The sequence below is a fragment of the Dipodomys ordii genome, unplaced genomic scaffold (genome assembly GCF_000151885.1).
Source record: "Dipodomys ordii isolate 6190 unplaced genomic scaffold, Dord_2.0 Scaffold122, whole genome shotgun sequence".
Lineage (NCBI taxonomy): Eukaryota > Metazoa > Chordata > Mammalia > Rodentia > Heteromyidae > Dipodomys > Dipodomys ordii.
The window spans coordinates 585,875-611,205 of NW_012267338.1; the positions used below are offsets into that span (position 1 = coordinate 585,875).

At 40.4% G+C, this 25,331-nt stretch overlaps 1 protein-coding gene across 2 annotated transcripts in view; it reads right to left on the reverse strand.

Annotated features, from left to right (window-relative positions):
• Positions 1–25,331, reverse strand: part of Sh3d19 (SH3 domain containing 19) — a 72,149-nt gene that overhangs the window by 31,920 nt on the left and 14,898 nt on the right. For both annotated transcript variants that reach the window (XM_013029795.1, XM_013029794.1), the window contains 7 exons: positions 19,544–19,584; positions 15,898–15,940; positions 14,624–14,762; positions 14,280–14,433; positions 11,311–12,309; positions 3,790–3,897; positions 147–259 (listed from right to left, as the gene is read on the reverse strand). In XM_013029795.1, the coding sequence (XP_012885249.1) occupies positions 147–259; positions 3,790–3,897; positions 11,311–12,007 (918 nt within the window). In that variant the 5' untranslated portion in view covers positions 12,008–12,309; positions 14,280–14,433; positions 14,624–14,762; positions 15,898–15,940; positions 19,544–19,584. The remainder of the gene's footprint in view (positions 1–146; positions 260–3,789; positions 3,898–11,310; positions 12,310–14,279; positions 14,434–14,623; positions 14,763–15,897; positions 15,941–19,543; positions 19,585–25,331) is intronic.

Genomic DNA, 25,331 nt, shown 5'->3' on the forward strand with positions numbered 1-25,331 from the left:
AGGCCATCATGCCCAGTAGCAACTGGTTTCTAGTGTAAGTTTATTTTTCAAATTTCCTTTTTTAAATAATGTAGACATCAGCTGAATGTTTAAATTTAGTACATGGTTCTGTCTCCCACCTAACACAACCTGTAATGATAACTTACCGAATTTCTACTTCTGTCAGCATTACTGAATTTTGCAGACACTGTACTGTATGTGTTTCCAATAGGCTTTTCAGCAGGGAGTGGAGGTGGAGTTTGTGGTTCCTCAAGTAAACCTGGAAAAAGTAGCAGCGATTCATTAGTAATGTCTCGTCTGGCATTTCAAAGTGAATGATGTAGTTTGGCTCTAAAGGAAAATGGTGGTCACACAGAATTCCTGGCAGAACAGATACTTAAGCAAATGCCAAAGAGCTCTCAAAAACTTCAGAAATCTGAGATATTAATCAACATCAGTTCATTTTATTGGATGATTTTGTGTGTGTGTGTGTGTGTGTGTGTGTGTGTGTGTGCACATGCTCATGTGCGCATGCACCAGTCCTGGGGCTTGAACACAGCTTTTTTGCTCAAGCACCTACCACTTGAGCCACAGATCTACTTCAGGCCCTTTTGGTAGTTAATTGGAGGTAAGAGTCTCATGGACTTTTCTGCTACGGCTGGCTTCAAACCACAAAGCACAGATTTTATTCTCCTGCGTAACTAGGATTATAGTCATGGGCCACCGGTGTGGGCTACTGTATGTTTTATAGAGTGAAAATAATACTAAGTAATTAAATAGCATGTTAAGAGCCTTATATGTACCAGATACTTAACTCAGGCACTTTATTTGTAACATTTCTCCAACCAAAATCTAGTCCTACTTTTGTCTATAGTCTACTAGCTAATAATAATCACATGTGGCAATTTATCCTTAAACCTCAATTAATTAAAATGAAAGAAAATTAACATTTCAATCTATCACTTGCACCACCCACATTTCCTGTATGCAGCAGCACCTTGAATACAGAGGCTTCTTATGGCCAGCACAAATATGGGACATTATCATCTTCATAGAAAGTTCTAGACAGTGGCATTCCAGACAATATCCTGCATACTTTATAATGAAGAAACTGTTAGTAATTGTCTATTTTTTTTTCTTCTTTAGAACCTGAAAGTCGGTGCTCATCCTAATAGTAGGTTGTATACCTAACCCTTTCTGGTCCAAATTAGGTTTTCTAAATCATTAGTTTAGATTAATGAACATAATTAACCTCAATTAAACAAATGATACTTTTACATACAAACTGCATCCATTTCTCAGCAACAGTGTCCTTCTATCTTACTTTAATGGAAGAAAACAAAGATGACTAGATATAATGAGGGTCAGATAATTGACACCAGGGAACAAGAACACCTGGCGAGGAGAGGCTGACTGTCAGATGCTGAGAAGGACAAAGCTTTCTCCTACACTGGTCGCTGGAGCACTGGAAGGAGGCAGATACACACAGCACTTCGTAAGTGAATGCTCTGCCTTCATGTCACATGGAAAACCTAGAATAGGGGATGATTTATGTATGCCCTGTAATAGCCACTGACAGGAAACATTTCATTTTAATTCTTTTTTTTTTTTTTTTTTGGGTCCGGTTGTGGGGCCTGAACTCTGGGCCTGGGCACTGTCTCTTAGCTCTTCAGCTCAAGGCTAGCACTCTACCACTTGAGCCACAGGCCACTTCTGGATTTTTTCTTTTTGCTTAGGTGGTGCTGGGGAATCGAACCCAGGACCTCATGCATGCAAGGCAAGCGCTCTACCACTGAGCCACCTTCCAGCCCCTCCTTTTTATTCTTTTATTCCTTGGGATCACCAATTGTTTTGGAAGATGGTATGTGTACCTTAAATAAATGGCCAAGGTATAACCAAGCAGAAGCTAGGGAGAAAGAGAATTTCAAAAGGAAAACAAAAGTAGGAGTTCATGATGTAAGAGGCTCCAGTGTGTTTATGTGGGACAAATGACATTTCTCTTCCGACTACTTATGTAACATCTCCTGTAACAAGTAGAGTAATAGGATAAACAACAACAGAGAAATGAAGTTAAATATTGAAGATGAGCTTTTCTTTAAAAGCCAGTGGCTCAAATATACACCTCATACATTTTATTTTATTTTATTTTATTTTTTTTGGTCATGGGGCTTGAACTTTGGGCCTGGGTGCAGTCCCCTCAGCAATTCAGCTCAAGGCTTGAGCCACAGTGCCACTTCCAGCTTTCTGGGTGGTTTACTGGAGGTAAGAGCTTCATGAGACTTTCCTGACGGGCTGGTTTTGAACCATGATCCTCAAATCTCAGTCTCCTGAGTAGCTAGGATTATAGGCATGAGCCACCAGCAGCAGGCATCTATTTTAAAGGTATAAATTCTTTCCACCCAGCAATACGAATTGAAAAATTAATGTACATTTCTGATCTTATACATTTTATTTATATAAATAAACATATACATATATAACAATAAAATAATAATTAATAATAAATTATATATATTAATAAAAATTGTCCCAATGAACTCGAGTCTGTAAGATGGGGTCTAGGAAATATTTTCAAAGGGAGGAAAATGCTGGGCACTGAATGCTCACACCTGTAATCTTAGCTACCCAGGCTCAAATCTGAGGATTGTGGTTCAAAGCCAGCCTGGACAGAAAAGTCCAAGAAACTTATCTCCAATTAACCACCAAAAAAACATGGAAGTGAAGCTGCAGTTCAAGTGGTAGAGCAAGAAAATCTCAGAGCTAGCACTCAGGACCAAAGTTCAAGCCCCAATACCAGTACACACACTCAAATAAATATTACTGTGATTAAAAAAATTATTTAGCAATAGCATCATAATAAAAAGCAAGTATTGCTATAGCTGGGTGCCAGTGTCTCAAACTTGTAATCCTATTGGGCTCTGAGGTTAAGCCTTAGCACTGGCACACACACATGCCCAAAAGGTATCATCTGTTTTTAGACCTTTTGGGTACATGGATTTTGTGTGTGTGTATGTGTGTGCACATGCACACTCACCCCAATTCTAGAGCTTGAACTTAGGGCGTGGGCACTGATCCTGAGCTTTTTGGTTCAAGGCTGGTTCTCTACCACTTGATCCATAGCTCCACTTCTGGCTTTTATGGTAGCTAACTGGAGATGAGTCTCATAGACTTTCCTGGCTGGACTGGCTTTGAACCACAACCCTCAGATCTCAGCCTCCTGAGTAACTAGCATTATAGGCATGAACCACTCATGTCCAGCTTGGGTACAGGTTTTTACATAATCTATACCCAAACATATTTAATAATGCTGATAGGAATAGTATTTTTCTGATAGACATTGATAACTGTGCTATTCATTTAAGTTACTTCCCTATCTTTTTTTTTGGGGGGGGGTCCAGTCATGGGGCCTGAACTCTGGACCTGGCGCTGTCCCTCAGCTCTTCAGCTCAAGGCTAGCACCCTACCACTTGAGCCACAGCGCCACTCCGGCTTTTTCCTTTTTGCTTATGTGGTGCTGAGGAATCGAACCCAGGGCCTCAAGCATGCAAGGCAAGCACTCTACCACTGAGCCACCTTCCCAGCCCCTTACTTCCCTATCTTTACAGAGGTGATAACATGAATATTAAGACTGTCCAGAGATCCAATCTCTTTCTGCTTTAAACAACCTTAAAGAAACATGAAATGCAATTGTGAGAAAACAATTCCTTCTAAATGTCCATGACTATGAATAATAAGTGTCAGTTACATTGGTAAATAAGTATTTCTCTCTCAGGCTCTTGTACAAGCAAATAAAGATAGCAGAGTGCTTACATTTTCCTGGTTTAGCGGGGATCCGAATGACAGTGGGCTTCCTGGTGGTTGCTGGTTGAACTGACCTTTCTTTTGTTGCTTCTGCTTTTGTGGGGAGCTGAAAGGGATCTAATGAAAAACATAGTTTATTTTACATGTTTTAGTTAACAAGGACTCAAACAAAAAAACCTCATTCATAATTTAAGAGTTCTATTTTTCATGCCCCAGGGAAAGCTATTCAGGGATAAACAAAATCTCAGTTTGCAGAGACCAAAACAAAGTTGGAACTCATAAAAAGGAAATAATTTAGTGCTCTGTAAATAATTCATGTCACTTTTCTTCCTCTGATGAGAGATCCAGGACAATCCTGAATAGAGATGCTGCATTTCAGGGGAGTCTAATCATTTAATAAGTGTCTTATGAAAATGAGGGGTTGGGGCTGGGAAGGTGGCTCAGTGGTAGAGCGCTTGCCTTGCAAGCCTGAGGCCCTGGGTTCGATTCCTCAGCACCACATAAGCAAAAAGAAAAAAGCCGGAAGTGGTGCTGTGGCTCAAGTGGGCTCAAGAGGGCCCATGCCCTCTCCCCTGCCCCCCCCATGCCCATATCCTGTGTCCCAGGAAATAAGGATTCTTCTCTGAGCCTGCTCATGGGTTCACCAAAGTCCCTCATCCTTCAGTGCCAGCTGGCACAGGGAAGGGGTTCACAAATCTCTGACTGGGTAATTAATTTATTAAGACTGCTCTTCAGTAAAAGGAGAGTGGTACACGTGTTACTCCAGACATAAAATAAGGCATCTTCCTTCCAATATTTAATAATTTGGGGGCAAGAATATATGTCTTGGCCTTTTTCCATCCTAACTGATTTATTTTAAATGCACAGTATCTATGTATCTATGTAGCTATCTATGCATCTAGGAAAAGTGTTTTAAACAAAAGCATGACTATACAATTACTATTTTTTAATTCAAAGTCTCTTTAAATGTTTTTCTCAGTGGTTTCAGTGGTTTGGAAAATGACTAAAGAAACCTAAAAATAAGTAGATTAGCCAGAAGAAAAAAATAAAACGCTTTGTGAAAGATACTCTATGTAGCCCAGAACACTGCCTTTGTTCCACATGAGACGGATGGGGTAGTATCTAATTCCACCGGTTCCATGCACTAGAGGTTGGTAAGATACTACTCTAACCTTCACATGTCCTTCACGTGAACAGGATATACCTTCTACCTGTGACCAGGTGCAGTTCTAGAGGCACCTTCAGCTGACTGGCTCTTGTGGGATGTAGGAATTAAGCTAAAAATCAAAAGTCCTTACTCCTTCTTTCCCTCTCAGGTAACCACCATCATCCCTGACAATGGCCTCTCTCTCCCAACTCCCCCACCTCTATCAGTCATTGGGCTTGAACGCGGGGCCTAGATACTGTCCTTAAGCCTCTTTGTTCAAGGTTAGTGCTCTACTACTTTGAGCCACAGCTCTACTTCTGGCTTTCTGGTGGTTAACTAGAGATAAGAGTCTCACAGATTTTCCTGCCGGGGCTGGCTTTGAACGGTGATCCTCATAGCTAGGACTACAGAAGTGAGCCATCAGCATACAGCTTCTCTTTCATGTTTAATACTATTAGTTATTCTTTAACTGGCACTAAGATCATGTGTAGTTATCCTACTAAACAGTCTCTGTTAAAAACCCCTCCTTTCTCCACCCAGAGAGGCAAGGAGATCTTCCATGCTGCTCCTGCAGACTGTCTGGCAACAATGATATACTGCGTGATGTACCCCAGCTGTGTGCAGTCAGCAAGCCTGGCATCCATCCCTCAGTCTGCACCATGTCCCTGGCCGAGCTCTTGTGAGGAGGGGGAGGCAGATGCCTGGTTTTCATCTCAATGGTAGTGCGGGTTTCTTCCTCTCTGCCCAGAATTAACCTTGCCTATTTTTTTTTTTTTTGGCAGTTTTAGCATGGGACTAAGACCTTATGCATACTACAGCATTTCTCACACTCACTCCTTAAATCTTTGCATGCAAGCCATCTATGACTGCTTGCTGTTGCTACTACAAAAGTGATAGGACATCACAAGAATTGCCAGCCCAAATCTATGGAAAGTCAAGTGTGCCATTTTCCTCTACTTTGGTTCAGTTACACCTCCTTCCAGTCCCTCACACCAACACCAGATAGTCTGGATCTGTTGCGACTTGGTTTCATTATTGGATTGAGAAAATCACTGATGATAAAGTAGTCCCCCCCCCCATCACCTGCCTCTGATAATAGGCTTTGTTATCCTAATTAGTTTCCCCAGCCCACACAAGCTTCTCTGTCATTTCTCCCCCTCTTGAGTTGTGTTACTAGCAGCAACTGGCTGCTAAACTACTGTTCTGATCTGTGCGATGGGGCTGACAGCAGAGCCTTTTATGACAAGTGGCTAAGATTGTAAACTTGTGAAGCAGAATCACTGATACTTCTGCAAAGCATTCTGGCCAAGAAATGAATCCAATGTTAAATTGCCTGTTTTCTGAGTTTTCCCTTAAAATTATGTATCTATATATGTATATATATAGGTTTATATCTATATATATAAAATACACACACACATCATTTTTTTTGCCGGTCCTGGGGCCTAAACTCTGGGCCCAGGGCACTGTCCCTCAGCTCTTCAGCTCAAGGCAAGTACTCTACCACTTGAGCCACAGAACCACTTCTGGCTTTTTCTGCTTATGTGGTGCTGAGGAATCGAACCCAGGACCTCATGCATGCAAGGCAAGCACTCTACCACTGAGCCACTTTCCCAGCCCTCACAAGGTTTTCATAGCCTTCTAAGCTGTATTCCTTGAGATGAATATCATAACTGCACTTTTCTGAATACTATTTTTGGTTAAGGTTTCCTATATTGTTGAGAAAAGATTATTGAGAAAGTTATCTGTGAGCTTCCTTTCTCCAGTGTTTTTCTCTCTCAGTTTCTGGCTGATCCTATCTGGCCCATATCAGACAAAAGTTTTCACAAAAAGAACATGATCTTTTGTTTACAGTGACAATGTCATGGAAATGTCATCAGAGTCACAAAGCCCCAAATCAATAAATAAAAATCCCTCCTGAAATCCTGAAGGCCTTTGGAAAGCAACAAGCAGGCAAGCCACAGGACCTGTGTGAGCACTAGAAAAAATCTCTAGGGCAGCCAACTCTATATGGAGGAACTTCAGAGGGCTCTATTTAGGAGGCAGCTGCAGGAATCTGAGCATAAAGGTTGAATGTGGGAAAAAACAAGGAGAGATGGAAATGAGAGGCAGATTCAAGAACTATTCATGGCCAGGTACAGAGACTCACATCTGTACTCTTGTGTCTTGAATCTCAGGGCGGAGATCAGAAAGATCATGGTTTAAGGTCAGCCTGGATAAAAAATTAACAACATCCAGTTTCAACAAATGAGCTGGGTATGGTGGCAAGAGCTTGTAATATCAGCTACAGGGGAGATATAAATAATAGGATTGTAGTCCCAAGCTGGTCCAGACAAAAGATGTAAGCCCTACCTGAAAAAATAACTAAAACATATAGATGTGGAGGTGTGGCTAAAGTGGTAGAGGGCCTGCCTAGCCAAAGGGAGGACTTAAGTTGAAATCTCAGTACTGCAAAACAACAACAGTTCAATAGGCAAAAGTAAACACACTAGATGGTAAAAGACAATATTCTGGGACATGATAAATTATACAGGCCTCTAGACATTCACAGTGAGACCAAAGGAGGAACACAAGGGTTGAATAACTATGTGCATATGACCATATAAAATAATATTTATCAAAATGAATTCCAAGAAATGGAAACAAACATTGTTTCTTTTTTCTTTGTTAATATTTTGTTTTCTTTACCTTTTGCCTTGTTTGTTAGTTTATCTGTCTCTGGGAGGTTAATGGGAGGCTTGGAAAGGGTGAGGGACAGAGGGTGAACAAATGCAGCAGAGGTACTAGACACTATGTTGAAAATGAACTATACAACTTGTGGCTGGTGACGGGAGGGAAAAATTGGGAGAGAGAGAGAAAGAGGGAAAGAATGACAATGTTAAAAAAGAAATGTACTCATTACTTATATAACTGTAATCCCTCTGTATATCACCTTTACAATAACAATTAGTATATATAAACAAAAAAAATTCAGTAGGCAAAACCCAGCAAGTGTGTATAACTTATTGGATGTGAAGGTAGAGAAGTAACAGATATTACTAGAAGCTAGGCATTGGCTCACGCCTGTAATTCTAACTACTCAGGAGGCTGGGATCTCAGGCTCATGGTTCAAAGCCAGCCTGGGCTGGAAAATCCATGAGACTCTTATTTCCAATTAATTACCAGAAAACCAAAAGTGGAGCTGTGGCTTAAAGTGCCAGAGTCTACCCTTGAGCAAAAAGAGCTCAGCCGAGTTCAAGCCCCAAGACCACCACCACCACACCACCAACAAAAATTTCTAGGAAGTGACCACTTTGTCTCAGTCTGAAGGTTTTCTGCACAATGACAGTCCTTGCAGTGCTCTCCACGTGGAGACTTATTATGGCATCTGTTAGATGAGCAAACCTAGGCCCTGCCAGGTTAAGTAAATTGACCCAAGTCACAAGTTACAAGGTAATTGTGGCAGAGCCTAACAGACTAAACAGCAAGCCTATATTTCTCCATCTGTGTAATGGAATGGTTAAGGAGGCGTTAAATACACAGGACGGGTACAGGTGTACAAAGAAGATACTCAGTTCAGTTAACTCCACACTCAAGAGCAATGGCTAAAGGCAGGCAGGTCAAACCAATTACACATTTTGCTAGAAGACTACCCTACTAATTAAATGTTGTGCAATGAAGTAGGAGAAATGAAAACACTAAGGCTGGGGATGAAACACACCCTGTATTCATGCTGAATGTACTGTGGACCTTCCTTCTGGAAGACGACTATAATTATCTATCTGTCTGATGGTACAGAATAAATTCTTAGTACTTATTAACTAGGTTACCAATCCCATAGATTCTAAATAAGGGTAGTATTTCTTTGTGCTGCATGGTTTCTGTTTTGTAACTGTTTACTGCTATTGGGTTTACCCATCCCTGCATTCCTCTGAGGCTTGCAACAGGAAAAATATTGAAACAAGAAAATGGAGCTACTAGTACTAGTGGCTCACACTTGTAATTCTAGCTCCTCAAGAGGCTGAGAAGTGGAGGATCTTAGTTCAAAGCTGGTACTAGCAGAAAAGTCTGAGAGACTATATCTTCAAAATAATCAGCAAAAAGCTGGGCTGGAGGTATAGCTCAAGTGGTAAAATGCCAGCAGAATAAGTAAATTGAGCAGGTATGAAGCCCTGAACTTAAACTCCAATATTGGCAGGAAAAAAGGAGAGAAAATATTAACAAAGACATTCTTAAGTGTTGCTTGGTTTAAGGAGTCCTGAAAATGCTGCATAGTAAATGTGAAAAATAAACTTGATTTAGGATAAAAAGGTACATTTGAATCTAGGCTTATAAAACTGTTAGCTCTATGGTGGTATGCATTGATCTCCCTCAGCATTATTTTCTTCATTTAAAAACTGGGACCAGTTATTTGCTGTATCAAAGAATGTCTGAGTGGGACACTAGTGGTTTCACCTGTAATTCTTGCCACCTGGCTGACATCTGAGCATCAAATTCAAAGCCAGGCCCAGTAGCAACATCTATGAGATTCTTATTTCATCCAATTAAGATTTTTTTTTTTTTTTGAGTCTGGTTGTGGGGCCTGAACTCTGGGCCTGGGCGCTGTCCCTTAGCTCTTCAGCTCAAGGCCAGCACTCTACCACTTGAGCCACAGCGCCACTTCTGGCTTTTTTCTTTTTTTGCTTATGTGGTGCTGAGGAATCGAACCCAGGGCCTCATGCATGCAAGGCAAGCGCTCTACCACTGAGCCACCTTCCCAGCCCAAGAATTCTTATCTCTAATTAACTTATCCCAGTCCCTGAGTTCAAGGCCCAGGACCCGCAATAGATTTGGATGTTTTTTTCTTCCAGTCTTTGGGGACAAGAGCTATGTCTTTTTATAGGCCATAGCCAGTTTCAAGGTTATGTGCTTTATAAACATTTCATAAATATGCTTGCTATTTGTAACTTTATATGTTTACATACTTGGCCTAAAGAAGTAAACAGTCGTAAAAGGAATCTTATCAAAGACAAGTAGATTAGCTTAGTTTGGCAAATCAGAGATAAGCTTTACTTCTGGAAGAGCCTGAGGAAAGAAATCATATTTTCTGTCTCTTGGAAATTTAATTGTTCTGATCTTGGGAGCCAGCTTACAACTGCTGAATTTTATTTATAAAAATTTGTGTTCCCAAGGGAAGATGCTAGTGAAGGTGGCAGGAAAAGTCTTACAATGAAGATTACAGGAAAAAAAAAAAATCTTGCAACCTGCGGTGGGGTTCTGGGTCTTATGGAAGTCTCCACTTGGCCAAACACCTCCCCCCACCTCCTTACGCCCTCACACTCTACCCCTCCCCCCGCCCTGCACCAGCTAGACTATGGCATGCTTCTATCTATGGGAAGCTGCTACCTTATTCTAATGCCACATCCTTCCAGCCTTCCTCCATCCTTTGAATGTAAGAACTGAACACCTGTCAGTGTAAAAGAAACTAGCCTCACAGCCTGATGAGTACGTGGTCCCAGTCCCGTTACTTTGAGGCAAAGTAATAGTAATCATTGAATTCCAGCATCTCTCCTTTCTCCTCAATATTTATAGCCAACTTATTAACATAACAAAAGATTTGGTCTCGAAACTTGCAAAATATAAATATTATTATCAACAAATGAAAAAGTTAAAGCAAATAAAACCATAACTGCCACAAGGATAGGAAATAATGACTTGAAAATAGCTATACACAATAGTGCTACTTTTTGAATAAAATTATGGAAACAAGACATACATCTATTTACAGAAAAGTAAATCCTAAAAAGAACTGAAAAAGTATGGAAAATATAGGGGGGAGGATGTAGGGCAAAGAAGAAATGATCAAGAAAATTCTCATCTTGATTAAGGGGTTAGATAGTGTTAATCAGGACTGAATTCAGAAATGGTAGCATAAACACATTATCTAGAATGAAGAAGATAGTTATCACAACAGCAGACATCCTAAGATTGTTGCTTTCAGACAAAATTAGAAGGCATAAAGTAGGAGACTGGTCCGGCTTAATAAAAAATCATTTATGCTATTGCTGTCTCTATGTTTGTTTTATTTTTATTTACTTCTGGGCATTGTCCCTTAGTTTTTTTGCTCAAGGATGACACTCTACCATGTGAGCCACAGCTCCATTTCCAGCTTTTGTGTGTGCATGTGTGGCTAACTGGAGATGAGAGTTTCAAGGACTCTCTTGCCTGGGCTAGCTTTGAACTGCAATCCTCAGATCTTAGCCTCTGAATAGGCAGAATTGCAGGTGTGAGCTACCACTATCTGGTCTTCTCTGTTTATTAATTTCTTTGTTCACACACACACACACACACACACACACCCCTTTCACACTTAAGACAAGTGTGACTCAAGATACCTCTGATGTGTGTAGTTCTCCCCCACTTACCTAGAACCATTTCTGAACCAACACATTCTTCAGCTGGGTTCCCAGACGAGGTGGGCAAAACATCATCATCAAAGCTGATGAGGTCTATGTCCCCCAGGGGCCGGCTTGGCAGAGCTGGGGCTGGAGCATTAGCCAGGGCTCCTTCTCCCAGTGACCTGAAGTCTTTGGCTTGTGATGACACCAAGAGTCCAGAAGGAACAGGGCTGGGTTTTGGAGGAACTGAAGGGCAGGTGGGGTTTTCAGAGGAAACTGATTTCTTCGGCAGCAAAGGCCGAGGGGCAGGAGTTGGGACTTTTTTCCCTACACCAGCACTCTCAGCCGGGAGACCCCCACCCAAAATCTCATGATTAACACTTCGAATAAGGCCAGGAGTTGGTTTCTTTGGCAATTCAGGTTTGGTTACAGGGATGTTTCCTGCTTCCTGTGGTGGCAAGTATGGAGTGAGCCCTTGCCTGGAGGTCACTTTGAGTCTGTTTTCAGTCCAAGTGTCCCAGTCTCCCAGAGCTGTGCCAGCACCTGGTTTGGGGGCCACACATGGTTTTCCTGAGGAAACGGCTGGCTTTGGGGGGAGTGTGCGAGGGGTAATTTCTGGTTTCTTAGGCAGTGCCGGGGAGGTTTCCACATTGGTTTGACCCTCAAATGCTTTGACTCTCGAAACAATACTATTTTGGCTTTGCTCTGGGTTCATAGTGTACATCACTGCCTGACTATCCAAGTCGTTGGTTCTGTCCAGCAGAGATGAGGACCAGCCTGGGGATGACGCCTCTTCGGGGTCCACTGAGCTGTTTTTCTGGTGATTTTTTTCTCTAATGTTAGTCTCTCTGGCTGCTGGTCTGAGGTTGTTTTTTGATCTTGGCCTTGGCACTGGACATCTTGTAGCACTGGGGTTTCCTGGACAGTTCTGTTCTTCAGGAATATCAAAGACTATAAGGGGGGCTGTATTCCTCTGGAGATCAGCGGGTAAGGCTGCTGGGGAAGGCTGCAGTGAAGCCTGTCGTGCTGGAGATCCAAAGGAACAAAAAGGAATGGCAGTGTTAGAAGTGAATAGAGAGACTTCCAGAAGACACACGGATCTTTTAAAAACAATCATAGGCTCCAAAGAGATTGGGATTTCCCTGCTTGGGAAAAAGTGATGGAAAAACCACTGGGGAAATATTAAATTTCTCCACCAAATTCTGGATTCTCATTAGACATCAAACAAACCATTTCTATCTGATTTTCAAAATGTCAACATCTTCTTTTCTTTTACAAAGCAACTTAGCCCTTACTGTTACACTAATAGAATACTTTAAAAAGTTTTGTTTTCTCTCCTTTCCTCCCTTCAAAGTATAAGAGATCAAACTCAGGTCAAACCCTTGCTAGGCAAGCAATCTACCACTTAAGTCACACATCCAGTTCTTTATTATTCTGGGAGAGTCTTAAGATCACTTTTCCAGGGTTGACTTGGGGTTGTGATCCTCCTATCTCTGCCCCTTGAGTAGCTAAGGTGAAAGGTACAGACCCCCATGTTCAACTTCTTTATTTTTACGGGGGACAGTAGTACTGGGATTTGGAGTCTCATGCATGCTGGAAACAATTTATCACTTGAGCCACGCTTTAGTTATTTTTTTGGATAGGGTCTCCAATTTTTGTCTGGGCCAGCCTGGACTGTAATCATCCTATTAACAACTCTTACAGACCTAAGTTAATAGGTATGCATCACCTTGCTCAGATTTTGGTTTAGATGGGGTCTAACTTTGTGTCTGGGCTGGCCTTGATCCTCATTCCTCCCAGTTTTTGCTTCCCAAGGAGTTGAGCCACCTACTACCCCCTGACCCCAGCTATTTTTATTTTTGGAGCTACTTTTTTCCAATTAAATATTTTTTTCACCCCTTTCTACAATTTTTTTTTAATGAAAAAGATTGAATGCACTTTGAGGGTGGGTCAGTTGTAGAGCTTGAACTCTGGGCCTGGGTGCTGTCCCTCAGCTCTTCAGCTCAAGGCTAGCAATCTACTACTTGAGCCACAGCGCCACTTCCAGTTTTCTGGTGGTTAATTGGAGATAAGAGTCTCACCAACTTTCCTGCCCGGGCTGGCTTTGAACCTAAATCCTCAGCTCTCAGCCTCCTGAGTAGCTAGGATTACAGGCATGAGTCACCAGCACCAGGCTAAGATGTACTTTTTGTGTGTGTGTGCTTATACTGGGGCTTGAACTCAGGGCCTTAAGCAATTGCTTTCCATTTTTGCTCAAGGCTAATAATCTACACTTAAACCCCACCACTTCCAGCTTTGCAGTGGTTAACTGGAGATAGGAGTCCTCTGGGCTTTTCTGTCCAAGCTGGATTTGAATTATGATCTTCAGATTTCAGCTTCCTGAGTAGCTAGGATTGCAGGTATGAGCCATTACTGTCCAACCTAACTTGGGTTTTAAGTCAGGACTCGGTGCTTGTTAGGAAGGCACTTTTGCCACTTGTGCCAGGCTTCTGGCCCTTTATGCTTTTATCTGTTAAATAGGGTCTCATTTTTGTTTTCTTTTTGCCCCCTCTGGACTGGATCACAATCTTGCTATTTATGCTTCTCTCACAACTGGGATCACAGACATACACCAGTGATTGTGGCTTGTGAACTTCTTTCCTTAGGCTGGAGATTGTTCAATCTTCGTATCCTATCAGACTGAAGTTGCTAAGTATAAAACCCTTCTCAATGGGAATAAAAGGAATCCACAATAACATGTGCCATGAGTTAGACGGATGATGTTTCTGTGATATTAAATAGGACAAGCCCAAGAGAGTGGGACTGCAGCTGTTAGGAATGATCTATTATAATAACCACTACACTCCAAATGAAGCAGGCACACAGTGATCATAATGAGTACGAAGCAGAGCTCCATAAATTATCCACAAATCACAAATGATGGGAAAGGCTAGGAGCCTCCTGATTACTCCCCTAGATCTAGGTCAGAATCAGGGAAGTCAGATTCCTTGCATTACTTTGAGGCAGACTGTTGTCTATTTCTTCTGGGAAGTCGGTCTGAGTGGCAGAAGTGCTAGTGCTCCTCGGTGTGGCAGCAGCATTGTTATTGTTTGTAGTATTAACTTGAACTTGGTTGATTTCTTTTATGACTTGCTCATATGAAGGTGGGAGCTGCAAAATAAAGAATGAAAATTTTAGACTTCTGGAGGCCATAGCCAAGAGGCTGAGAGGTTTGATTTTTTTTTCAATCTTTGAAATTAATTAAAAAAATAAAATGAACTCTTTAAGATACATTGTACTCATACATTGACAGGTTGAGTTGAAACCCCTTTGTACAGGCAAGGATGAGGCATTTCCTTACCTCTGCAGGAACTAGCTCATTTGGTCTCCAAGGGCCTGATGCGGGAGTAGGTGGGAACCCCAGTCCTGGGGGTGTGGCTCCTGGGAACCAGGAGGCTGGCCTCAGAGGCTCTGCAGCCACGATGGTGATCTCCGGGCGCCTGAAGGACAGAAGATCCAGTGAGATTTTTGCTTTTGCAGGTTATTACCAAGTTATTGTCTATTAGAAAATGTCCAAAGAATCAGGGAGATACCCACTACACAATAAGGCAGTGGGAACTACCACAGTCATAGAAATAAGTTTTCTGGCCTAGATGGTCTACTAGTGCAACCAGGTAGGCTTTAAGGGACCCAACGGTGGCCATTCCCCATTGCCATGGCTGTTTCCAAAGAGCTGAAGATGGAGCCTGAGCACATTGAACTCTGCTAGATTAATTAAGGCCCATAGTTTCTTTATTCCAGGGCTCCAGTGCTGTCTAGCATATAGCAAATGTGTGGCCAATGATGGGAAAATATACTGGTCAATGGAATGGTTTAATTTTCTGTTAATATAAAGTACATACTGAATCTATCCATCCGTCATCTATCTGTGTGTCCATTAGTCCTTTCATTTACTATGAAGCTACTCTCTCCTCCTTCCTTCTTCCCAATCAACTATCCACCATTCATCAATTCAGCCACCTACCTAGCCTGCTGTCTCTTTTCCATTTTCTTTTTCTTCTGATCAATTTTCTATACTGTCATCATCTACTTATCTAGGCTACATTTATTAAGGGACTCTGAGGTACAAAGCATTTCTGAGAGGCAGTTAAAATGCTTTATCTGTAGCAGTTGTTTAATAAGCACTTTAAAAAATTGAGTTCAACAAATAATTACTCAAAAGATCACCTTTCAGGGCTATCTTGTTTCTCTCAAGCAAAATATTTCTCCTTAAACTTACAGATTAATGCAGGAAATGTATTGATGAAGCAGGATGAAGGTAAGTACTTCTTGTGAAAGAGAAATATTTAACTTGCTAACTGATGACACACTTTTTTTTTGGTCGGTCATGGGCCTAAACTCTGGGCCTTGGCACTGTCCCTTAGCTCTTCAGCTCAAGGCTAATGCTCTACTACTTGAGCCACAGAACCACTTCTGGCTTTTTCTGCTTATGTGATGCTGAGGAATTGAACCCAGGGCCTCATGCATGCAAGGCAAGCACTCTACCACTGAGCCACCTTCCCAGCGGACACACTTTTATCTCAATAAAATTAGCAGCATATATATATGTTCCCTCTATTATAAATAAAACCATACCTTCTATCTCGATGAAGTTCACTCTGAATAGAAGTTCGAGAAGCTATAGAAGAAAGAATAAACAAAAGTTAACTTATACTAAACATCATGGAATATATGAATTTTAACATCTCTCATCAGAAAAATAACTCAAAACTTTTTATATGGCACAAATTATAATTATGTGTTAAAATTGCATAAGAAAACACAGATTTCAGAAACTCCCCAAAGCACGTTCTGTAGTTCTGAAAATAGTTTGAGAAATGAACAGAGAAAAGAAGATAGCTATTAAGTACATTACACTATTAAATAGAGATTGTATGATGGGAACATTAGGATAATGACAAAAAATAATAATTGGAAGAAAAATACCCTAAGCTATGTCTAACTTGTCTGGAGTTTTATAATCTTTTCATTTTATCATATTATACTTTATTATTATCTTTAAATAGTTGCATGAAGGGGTTTCAATTCAGCATGTCAACTTATGTGTATAATGCATCTTGATCAGCGTCACTCCTTCCATCATTCTCCTGATTTTATAATCTTTAAGTAATCTTAATAATTAAAATAATAAATGTAAAAGGTGTTCAAATTACTTAAATGTATTTTAAGGCATTGTTATATATTAAGTAGTGATTTGGCCCTAAAGTCTCAATCTCAGAGAGCTAAATAGTTTAATTTCCTCCCCTAAATTTTCCTTTATAAAGCAAATCAAGACTTAATCATACAAGATGGAACATATGTCATATATTGGATCATTTTGTAATATAGAAAGTTGTCTTTATCCTTCTGACAGTACTGAGGTGTGAACTCAGGCTTTCTACTTGTTCTAGGCAGGTACATGACCGCTGAACTAAGCCTCCAGCTTTCTGTTGTACCCTGGTAATATTTTAGATAGGTTCTTTCTTCCTGCCCCTGTGTTCCTTGGAGTGCAATCTTCCTATTTTAGGCTTTCTGTCATAGCTAGGATGATAGGGCGGCATAACAGTACCCTGGCTACCCTCAAACTGTGATCTTCCCAATCTGTTTCCCAACCAGCTAGGGATTATAGGCATGAGACACTGGAGCACCTGGATTTGCTCTCTGTCTCTCTTTTTCAATACCTCATTCTAAAGAGGCCTTTCAGGAGGGAAAAATATTCACATATTATACTATAAAGATTTGTGCAAAGAGAGAACTGGTTTCAGTTATAAATTGTTTCACCCGTTGCTTTCTTCACTTCATTATTCTATTTTTTCAGTGTTTCTGAGTTGAAAAGACTGGAAGCATGGATATTTTCTTTCTTCTATTTTTCAGCCTCTCCATGAACAAGGAGGCTGCCATAGCTGAATGAGGTAGAGCTGAAGGTAGGAATAAAAGGTGGGAATGAAATTTGGGGTGGGATGGAGCTGTGCCATCTAGCCTATTCTGAGCTAGCAAAGCAAACCTTTGACCCGTGGATCTTGGCACAGAAGATGTTCTTATTCCCTAGCATCAACTGGTTTGACTGAATGTTACCTTCTTACCAAGAGCTACACCTAAATGAGGTACATTTCATCTACTGGAATATAAGAAGGACAGAGGATAGTGCCATGCATGTGGCAACTGATTGGTAGGAAGGTCTTCATTAAGTCCGAGGCTCACCCAATAGGATGTGGTAATATGCTACAAATCACATTACATCAATTACTAAAGCTGGGACCAGCTTTATGTTAGTTATTGGCTTCATGGTATTGTCACAAACATACCTCTTCCACGGGTCATTTTGTCGTGTACTATTCATGAGTGCTAAAGGAGAAAAAGAAGGGGTTATAGAAGGGGAAAGGGAGAAGAAAGAGTGAACCCCACTGCCTCTCTCTACAAGGACATTAGGAGCAGGACTGTCTTGCTGACACTGTTTTTCCCCACTCTGCATTCTTAGAAAAGAGAAGTTGATGAACCACAGACTCAGAGGGCAAAGAAATACATGGCTACAACAATATCTGTATAGACTGGATCACTCACACATACAATCAGAGTCCAAAAATCTGCCTCTGGTGCAAAGAAAAAAAAATCTGAAAACCATCTTGGCAAAATCAACTTACTACTTCAGTAGAGAGTGACTGTGAAGAGAGTGCTATTTTATAAGCACATGACAGAATTCCTGACTTCTGGTATATATAATCAGTATTTGCTACATTTTTTAAAGCTGGGTACAGTGGCACCCGCCTCCATCTTAAGTTACATGAGAGGCCAAGACTGGGAAGATCATGCTTCCAAGACAACTTAGGCAGATTCCATCTTAAAAGACGGGATGCAGGTATGGTAGCATGTACTTCTCATCCCAGCTTCTACAGGAAGCCTAAGATAGGTGGATTTCAGTCCAGATGTGCACCAAGGCAGGAATCAAGAACCTATCTTAAAAATAACCAATTAAAATTGGGCTGATAGTCTGGCTGATGGTCTTGAATTCAAACCCTATTATCACACTCACACACACACACACACAAACACACACACACACACACACACACACACACACAAACACACACACAGAATCAGTGAATGAAGAATATGAAATTTTAGATTTATCTAATTAAGATTTGTAAACAAAACAAAAAAACTATAGCAAAATTCTTAGGGAATACAGCAATTAATTTTAGTCATGATTCTGGTTGGAACTAGAACGATGTAAGAATTTGAAATGCACCCAGTTGCAGATCCTTGCTTTGAAAAAGTAATGAAGTCTGGTGCCAGTGGCTCATGCCTAGCTACTCAGAAGGTTGAGATCTGAGGCTGAAATTGTGGTTCAAAGCCAGCTTGGGCAGGAAAGTCTGTGAGATTCTTACTTCCAGTTAACCACCAGAAAACCAGAAGTGGTAGAGCACTGTTCTTGAGGGGAAAAAGCTCAGGGACAGTGCCCAGGCCCTGAGTTCAAGCCCCACAACTCAAATAAAATAAAATAAAGTAAAATAAATGAAGTCATTGGGCACTGGTGGCTCACACATACAATCCTAACTGTTCAGGAGGCTGAGATCTGAGAACCAAAGCCAGTCTGGAAAGACAAATTTTGGAGACTTTTATCTTCAAATAATGAGGGAGAAGCCAGAAATGGAGGCATGGCTCGCTCATCTGGTAGAGTGCCAGCTGTAAGTAAAAAAGCTGTGTAAAAACTTGAGACGCGAGGACTGGAGCTCAAGCCTCAGTACCAACACAAAAAGAAAAAGGAAAAACCAAACCAAACCAAACCAAACACTTACACCAGGAGGTAAAGGCACAAAGTACAAAGAACCTATATCCATATGAGCCTATTTTCATAGGCATTTATTTAGCTTATAAAATATTGTGAATAGAGCTCATGAAAGAAAAGAAGAGGGCTTACTATTTTTTAAGCTTACCAGATGTTCCTAATTGTAGAAAATGGCTATATAAGATTATATCTGATCACAGAACTAATTCCATAGCAAATTTTGTTTTAAAAGTGTCATTATATAAGAAAAAGATGTGACTCTGAACAACTGGCTTATCAACAAATGGACACTGAAAAACTAGCTGTTTGTCTGAGCTGCTTTATTACTTCAGGTTAGGATAAGGTGCAAATGTGAAGTTATTCATAGAGTCAACAAATACAATTGCTTGCTAAAAATCTAAGTCACCATCTAAAATTACAACAGAGAAAAAACAGAGGAGAACAAAACAAACTTACATCTTTTGATCACTGCTCTGATGGATGACAAAGGTCCTTGGCTAGAAAAAGAATGAAAGAAAACAAATTACACAATCATCAGTCCTTTGAAGAAGAGTTATTCATAAAGCTGGCTCTTCTCTGGGACCCAGTATGGTGCCAAACAACAAGTTAGATATGCCAGTTACAGGCTTATACTCTTAACAAAACAGAATAATAAAAAATTTAAATTTAACTGGGCTCCGGTGGCTCATGCCTGTCATCCTAGCTACTCAGGAGGCTGAGATCTGAGGATCACTGTTCAAAGCCAGCCTGGGCAGGAAAGTCCGTGAGACTCTTATCTCCAATAAAACCACTAGAAAACTGGAAGTGGCGCTGTGGCTCAAGCAGTGGGCCCCAAGCCTCATGACCAGGAAAAAAAAAAATTAAAAAATTAGCTGGGCGCTGGTGGCTCATGCTTGTAATCCTAGCTACTCAGGAGTCTGCAATCTGAGGATCACGGTTCAAAGTCAGCCAGGAGAAGGAAAGTCCTTGAGATTCTTAGCTCCAATAAACCACTCAAGTGGTAAAGAGCTAGCCTTGAGCTGTAGAGCTAAGGGACAGTGCCCAGGCCCAGAGTTTAAATCCCACAACTGACAATAAAAAATAAAAATAATTGCCTTTCATATTGAGCTGTTTTATGGGAAATGAGAAGACTGATGAGGAATATCTGGTCTGTGAATAAAATTTTGCCTTAAAATTGTTTTCATAGAAATTGACATCTCACATGTTCCCTTGAGACCTGCACATCATGTGTTATCATAGTATGACACAGAGTTCAGAAGAGCTTATTTTTCACACTTAACATCATCCTGCTTGATGGTGAAGTTTCTGTCTCCTCATCCAGATCTATATATACTGTCTGAGTAGTCAGTTTCACCTAAGGATCAACACCTTTATTTCAGATTAGACTTTAAATATTACCAACTTCCAATGAAGCAATTGGCTTGCTTTGAGTTCTCTCCAGTGATTCTCATTTTACCCCTTATTGTGGGATGCTGAACAAATTACAATAGCTTCCGAGTGTTGATTCATTGGTTAAGACTCTCTAGAAACAAAAGTTTATGCAGTTACATCAAGGGGAAGGAGTTTTGCTTTCTGTTTTGTCTTTATTCAAACCAACTGCACTAATTGCTTTTAAAAACATTTGGAAAAAAAGATACAACCTTGAAAGTGTAATGAAATAGTTTAGGGGAAAAATTTAATACTTTTTAGAATGTTCTTTAAGTTTTTACTTTTTTTTTTTGCACAGTACTGATGTTTGAACTCAGTTTTTCACCATTGGTTGGTGGCTGCTTTATCAATTGAGCCGTGCCTCCAGCCCAGCATTTTAACCATATAGGCCAGATATAAAGAATAATAAGAAAGAAAAAAACATAGCTAACTTGAAATGAGAGAATGCAAACTATCTTCTTACAGTCCTAAATTTCTGAAAAGCTCCATAGTTTGAGTTTGAGAATAAAGGCTTATAAAGAAAAATAGCTGGGGCTGGGATGGTGGCTCAGCAGTAGAGCACTTGCCTTGCATGTCTGAGGCCCTGGGTTCGGGTTCGATTCCTCAGCACCACATAAGAAAAAAGAAAAAAGCCAGAAATGGAGCCGTGGCTCAAGTGGTAGAGCACTAGCCTTGAGCTGAAGAGCTGAGGGACAGCGCCCAGGCCCAGAGTTCAGGCCCCACGACTGGACCCAAAAAAAAAAGAAAAGAAAAACAGCTGAGAGGGATAACAGGAAGCCAATGACTCATGCATGCTAAGCATATATCCTCCCATTGAGCTACAAGCTTCAACTCCAGAGTACCTTTTGCTAAAGTTATAAGCCATAACAAAACTACAAAGAATTTACAGAACTGATTTTGTAAGTCTTTAGAGGAAAGTTATTGAGGGCTAAGATCACTTATCTTCTCATCACCGTAGATAGACCAATTGTGGTCATTAAGATGGATAATACAACCCTGAATTCCATCAGAGTTTTCTATCTCATGTTTTTTGAGGAGAAGCAAATTATAATAATAATATTAAAAAACCCAACCCAAACAAAAATCTTACTATTTAAGTTACATTAATACTCTACATAGGTTTTGGTGTATGTGTGTGCCATAGTGGGAATTGAACTTGGGGCCTAGGTGCTGTTGCTTAGCCTTTTTGCTGAAGGCTAGCATTTTACCACTTGAGCTACAGCTCCACTTCTGACTTTTTTTGGTGGTTAACTGGAGATAGTTTCAAAGACTTTCCTGCCCAGGCTGGCTTTAACTGTGATCGTCAGATTCAGCCTCTTGAGTAGCTAGGATTACAGATGTGAGCTTCTGATGCATGGCTGCCTACAAGCTTTGGTGATATGTTTTTATTCTCACTGAAAACATGGCTCTTTGGACTGTTACGTTACCCTTCCCTGGATGCTTTTCACAAAACAGTCATGGATCAGTGGCTCTGTAGATTAGTTTTCCATTTCCTTAAGTCTATTAAAAAAAGAAATCCCATAAAAGTTCAAAGATTTCAGATGAGACTTTCAACTATGTTACTTAGAACTCCAGCACATTTAAAATTAGAATTATGTTGCCATGTCTGTCTCAGTTCTTCAAGATTTTTTCTCTTTATTCGTGTCTTGACTCCCTAATTAGACTTCAAGCTTCTCAAGAATAATGTCTTCTACTATGTTTCCAGTGCAGTTCACTCAACTGAATCATGTGCTTGTTGTCCTAATGTGAACCCAATCCTACTCATGTACAGAAATAAATATAACTTACATGGTACCAGTGACACTACCTACAAACTAATTAATAAGCAAATCCTCAGGAATAACCTTGCTGCTAGTTTCATCTTGTTGGCCTCAATTCTCAGTTACATCTTTTTTTGGGGTCGATCATGGGGCTTGAACTTTGGGCCTGGATGCTGTCCCTCAGCTCTTCAGCTCAAGGCTAGCACTCTACCACTTGAGCCACTGTGCCACTTTTGATTTCCTGATGACTAATTGGAGATAAGCGTCTCATGTACGTTCCTGCCTAGGCTAGCTTTGAACCATGATCCACAGATCTCAGCCTCCTGAGTAGCTAGGATTACAGGTATGAGCCACTGGCACCTGGCCCCAGTTGGATCTTGTGTATACAAATCTTGCCAAAAGTGTCTGTGTCTAATGTTTAAAATGGGTATTTTTCACGGGGTATGTTGGTATACACATGTAATCTAGGCATTAAAGAGAGGAAGGTAAGAGGATGGTTCAAGGAAAACTCCAGCTACATGGAATTCAAGACTGGTATGAGCTACATAAAGCCCTGTCTTAGAAAACAAAAGGCTGGGGATAGAACTCAATAGTAGAGTATTTGCCTAAGGCATGAGACCCCAGAATCTATCCCCAGCACCATAGACATACACAGAAAGGTATTTTTCATTAAAACAAATTCAATTTGAAGAACATCTGGAACTCAATGTAGACCAACCATAGATAGAAAACTGGCAAGATGGGCCTTAGTATGAGATGGTGCTTTAGACTACAACACTTAATTTGGCAACAGATACCAAAACTTAAATGTCCCTTCATAGAATTTCAGAGGTAATTTTGTCTATTCAGTTATTTCATTGTCTGCTATACTGGAACTAAATTAAGTGTTGTGTTGGAGTCTAATGTTCACATTCTATGTCATAAAATATATCATACATAAGAAAGAAACATCCTCAAAACAAAGGTCTCACCCATCACTGTGCTTAACAATGATTTCAGTATATGGTAAGTTCTTAAAAAGAAAAGGAAAAAAAGAGGAAGTAAAGAGAACCTATATTCTTCCCTAAATACTGTCATGTTTGTTTAAAAACTACACGAAATGGGGTGATACCATCTTTTGGACACTTCCTGTGGAATTCAGACGGATACTGGCAGGGGACAGCACCTGGCAAGAGAAACTGACACAGAAACTTGGTGGGAATTCAAGAGTCATCTGATCACACTAAAGAAGGGAAAAATAAAGGCAAATGTTTCCCAATTGAGAGTCTATATTGAAAGACCTAACATCCGTGAAACAAGAAACAAACACCAAGAATGAAAAGAACTACAATATACAAATTCTCATCAAAATATGCAATCTATTCTCCTCTAGTTCTTATTATGGAAAAGACAGGCATGGCCTGCAGATGGCAACAGTGTTACCTCCTACAGTGTCAGTACCTTTTCTTTTGCAGTGCTGGAGTTTGAATTAGGGCCTCACACATGTTAGGCACGGCATCTGCCACTTGAGCCATGCATACCTTCAGTCCTTCCTGGGAGTGCTTTCTGGTGTCAATCCTAAGAAAAGATTTTAACTATACAATTTCTAGCTTTAAGTTATCTTTTTATTCTCTGAGTGCATAAACACTTTTTAAGCAAGTCCAGATTAACTCATTTCCTTTGGAGATACTGAAAATCAAAGCAAGATTCATATAAATACTTATTTGGTTAATGGATTATTCCAATTTGGGGGCATATAAAGGATATAGGAGAAGAAAGGAAGAAGGATGAAAGGAAGAAATGAGCAACAGACTCCATATACCATCTGGTCAATTTATTAAAGTAAAAGTGGGAGAATTAATTATTTAATGGAGTTGCAATTAATGCAGACAAATATATCAGGCCTCCACTGGGTAGCATTCTAGCTCACTCTGGATCACTCAGTATTGAACTAGAAGTGAGAGCTGTATAGTATGAGTCTGTGGTGACTACTGATAATGTGGCCAAAATGAAAAAAAAAAAAAATCAGTAACAAAACCCAGAATTCTAGAAGCAGCTGACATTGGAAATGGCCCACCACAAAATATGTTACAAACAAGGGCCTGTGTGCGTGCCTGAGGACACGTGGCAAGATGCCTTAACTTCATCATGTGATGCTGTCCAGATGAGAACAAAGTCATCTCAGCTAACCAATGTGCTATCCTCCTCTTAGAAACACTTACCATCCATAAAAAGCAAGGGAGAGACCCATAGGTTTAGTAGAAAGACAGCAACAGAAGAAAAAAGGTTAGAATCACATTTCTCCATTCTTTATGAGATGAAAATAAAACTGCCACAGGGGATGAGAGCCTGTCATCTTTTTTAGTGCAAAAGCAAATACATATTTCAAGCATCTGAAAATGGATCAGCATATTAGTAGATAATTCCAAAGGCTTAGGAAGAAATTAGGTCAGTCTGAAGCCCAAATTTCATATGAAATATGAAAGCCAATAGTTTTCCCCCAAAAGGGATAAATTTAAATGTTATTAATTTAAAGTACAAAAATTGTTTAAGATACAGTAAGATGGCCCAGTGGTGTATGTCTATAATCTCAGCACTTGGGAGGCTGAGAAAGGAGGATTACCAGCTCTAGGCTAACCTGGCTTATACAGAGACTCTGTCTCAATAAACAAAACAATATCTAACCCACACACACAACAAAAAACGTTTTAAAAACAGCTTGTTTGTTTCTGAGACACAGTCTGGTATTTTGCTTAGGCTGATCTGGCACTTGTAGGCTCACAGAATTCTCTTACCTTCCTCTCCCAAGTAACTGGACTAGAAGTATACCTGCCTACCTGGTCTGGCTTAAAAATTGTTAATGTGTCATTATCTGACTCATGTAATTGTAATCCTTCTGTATTATCACCTTTATAATAACAGTAAATTAATTAACAAAAATTGTTGATGTGAATGCTCTGGCCACTCATTTCTTAGTTTGTCCACTTGATTAAAAGTCTTAGATCAGGGCTGGGAAGGTGGCTCAGTGGTAGAGCGCTTGCCTTGCATGCTTGAGGCCCTGGGTTCGATTCCTTAGC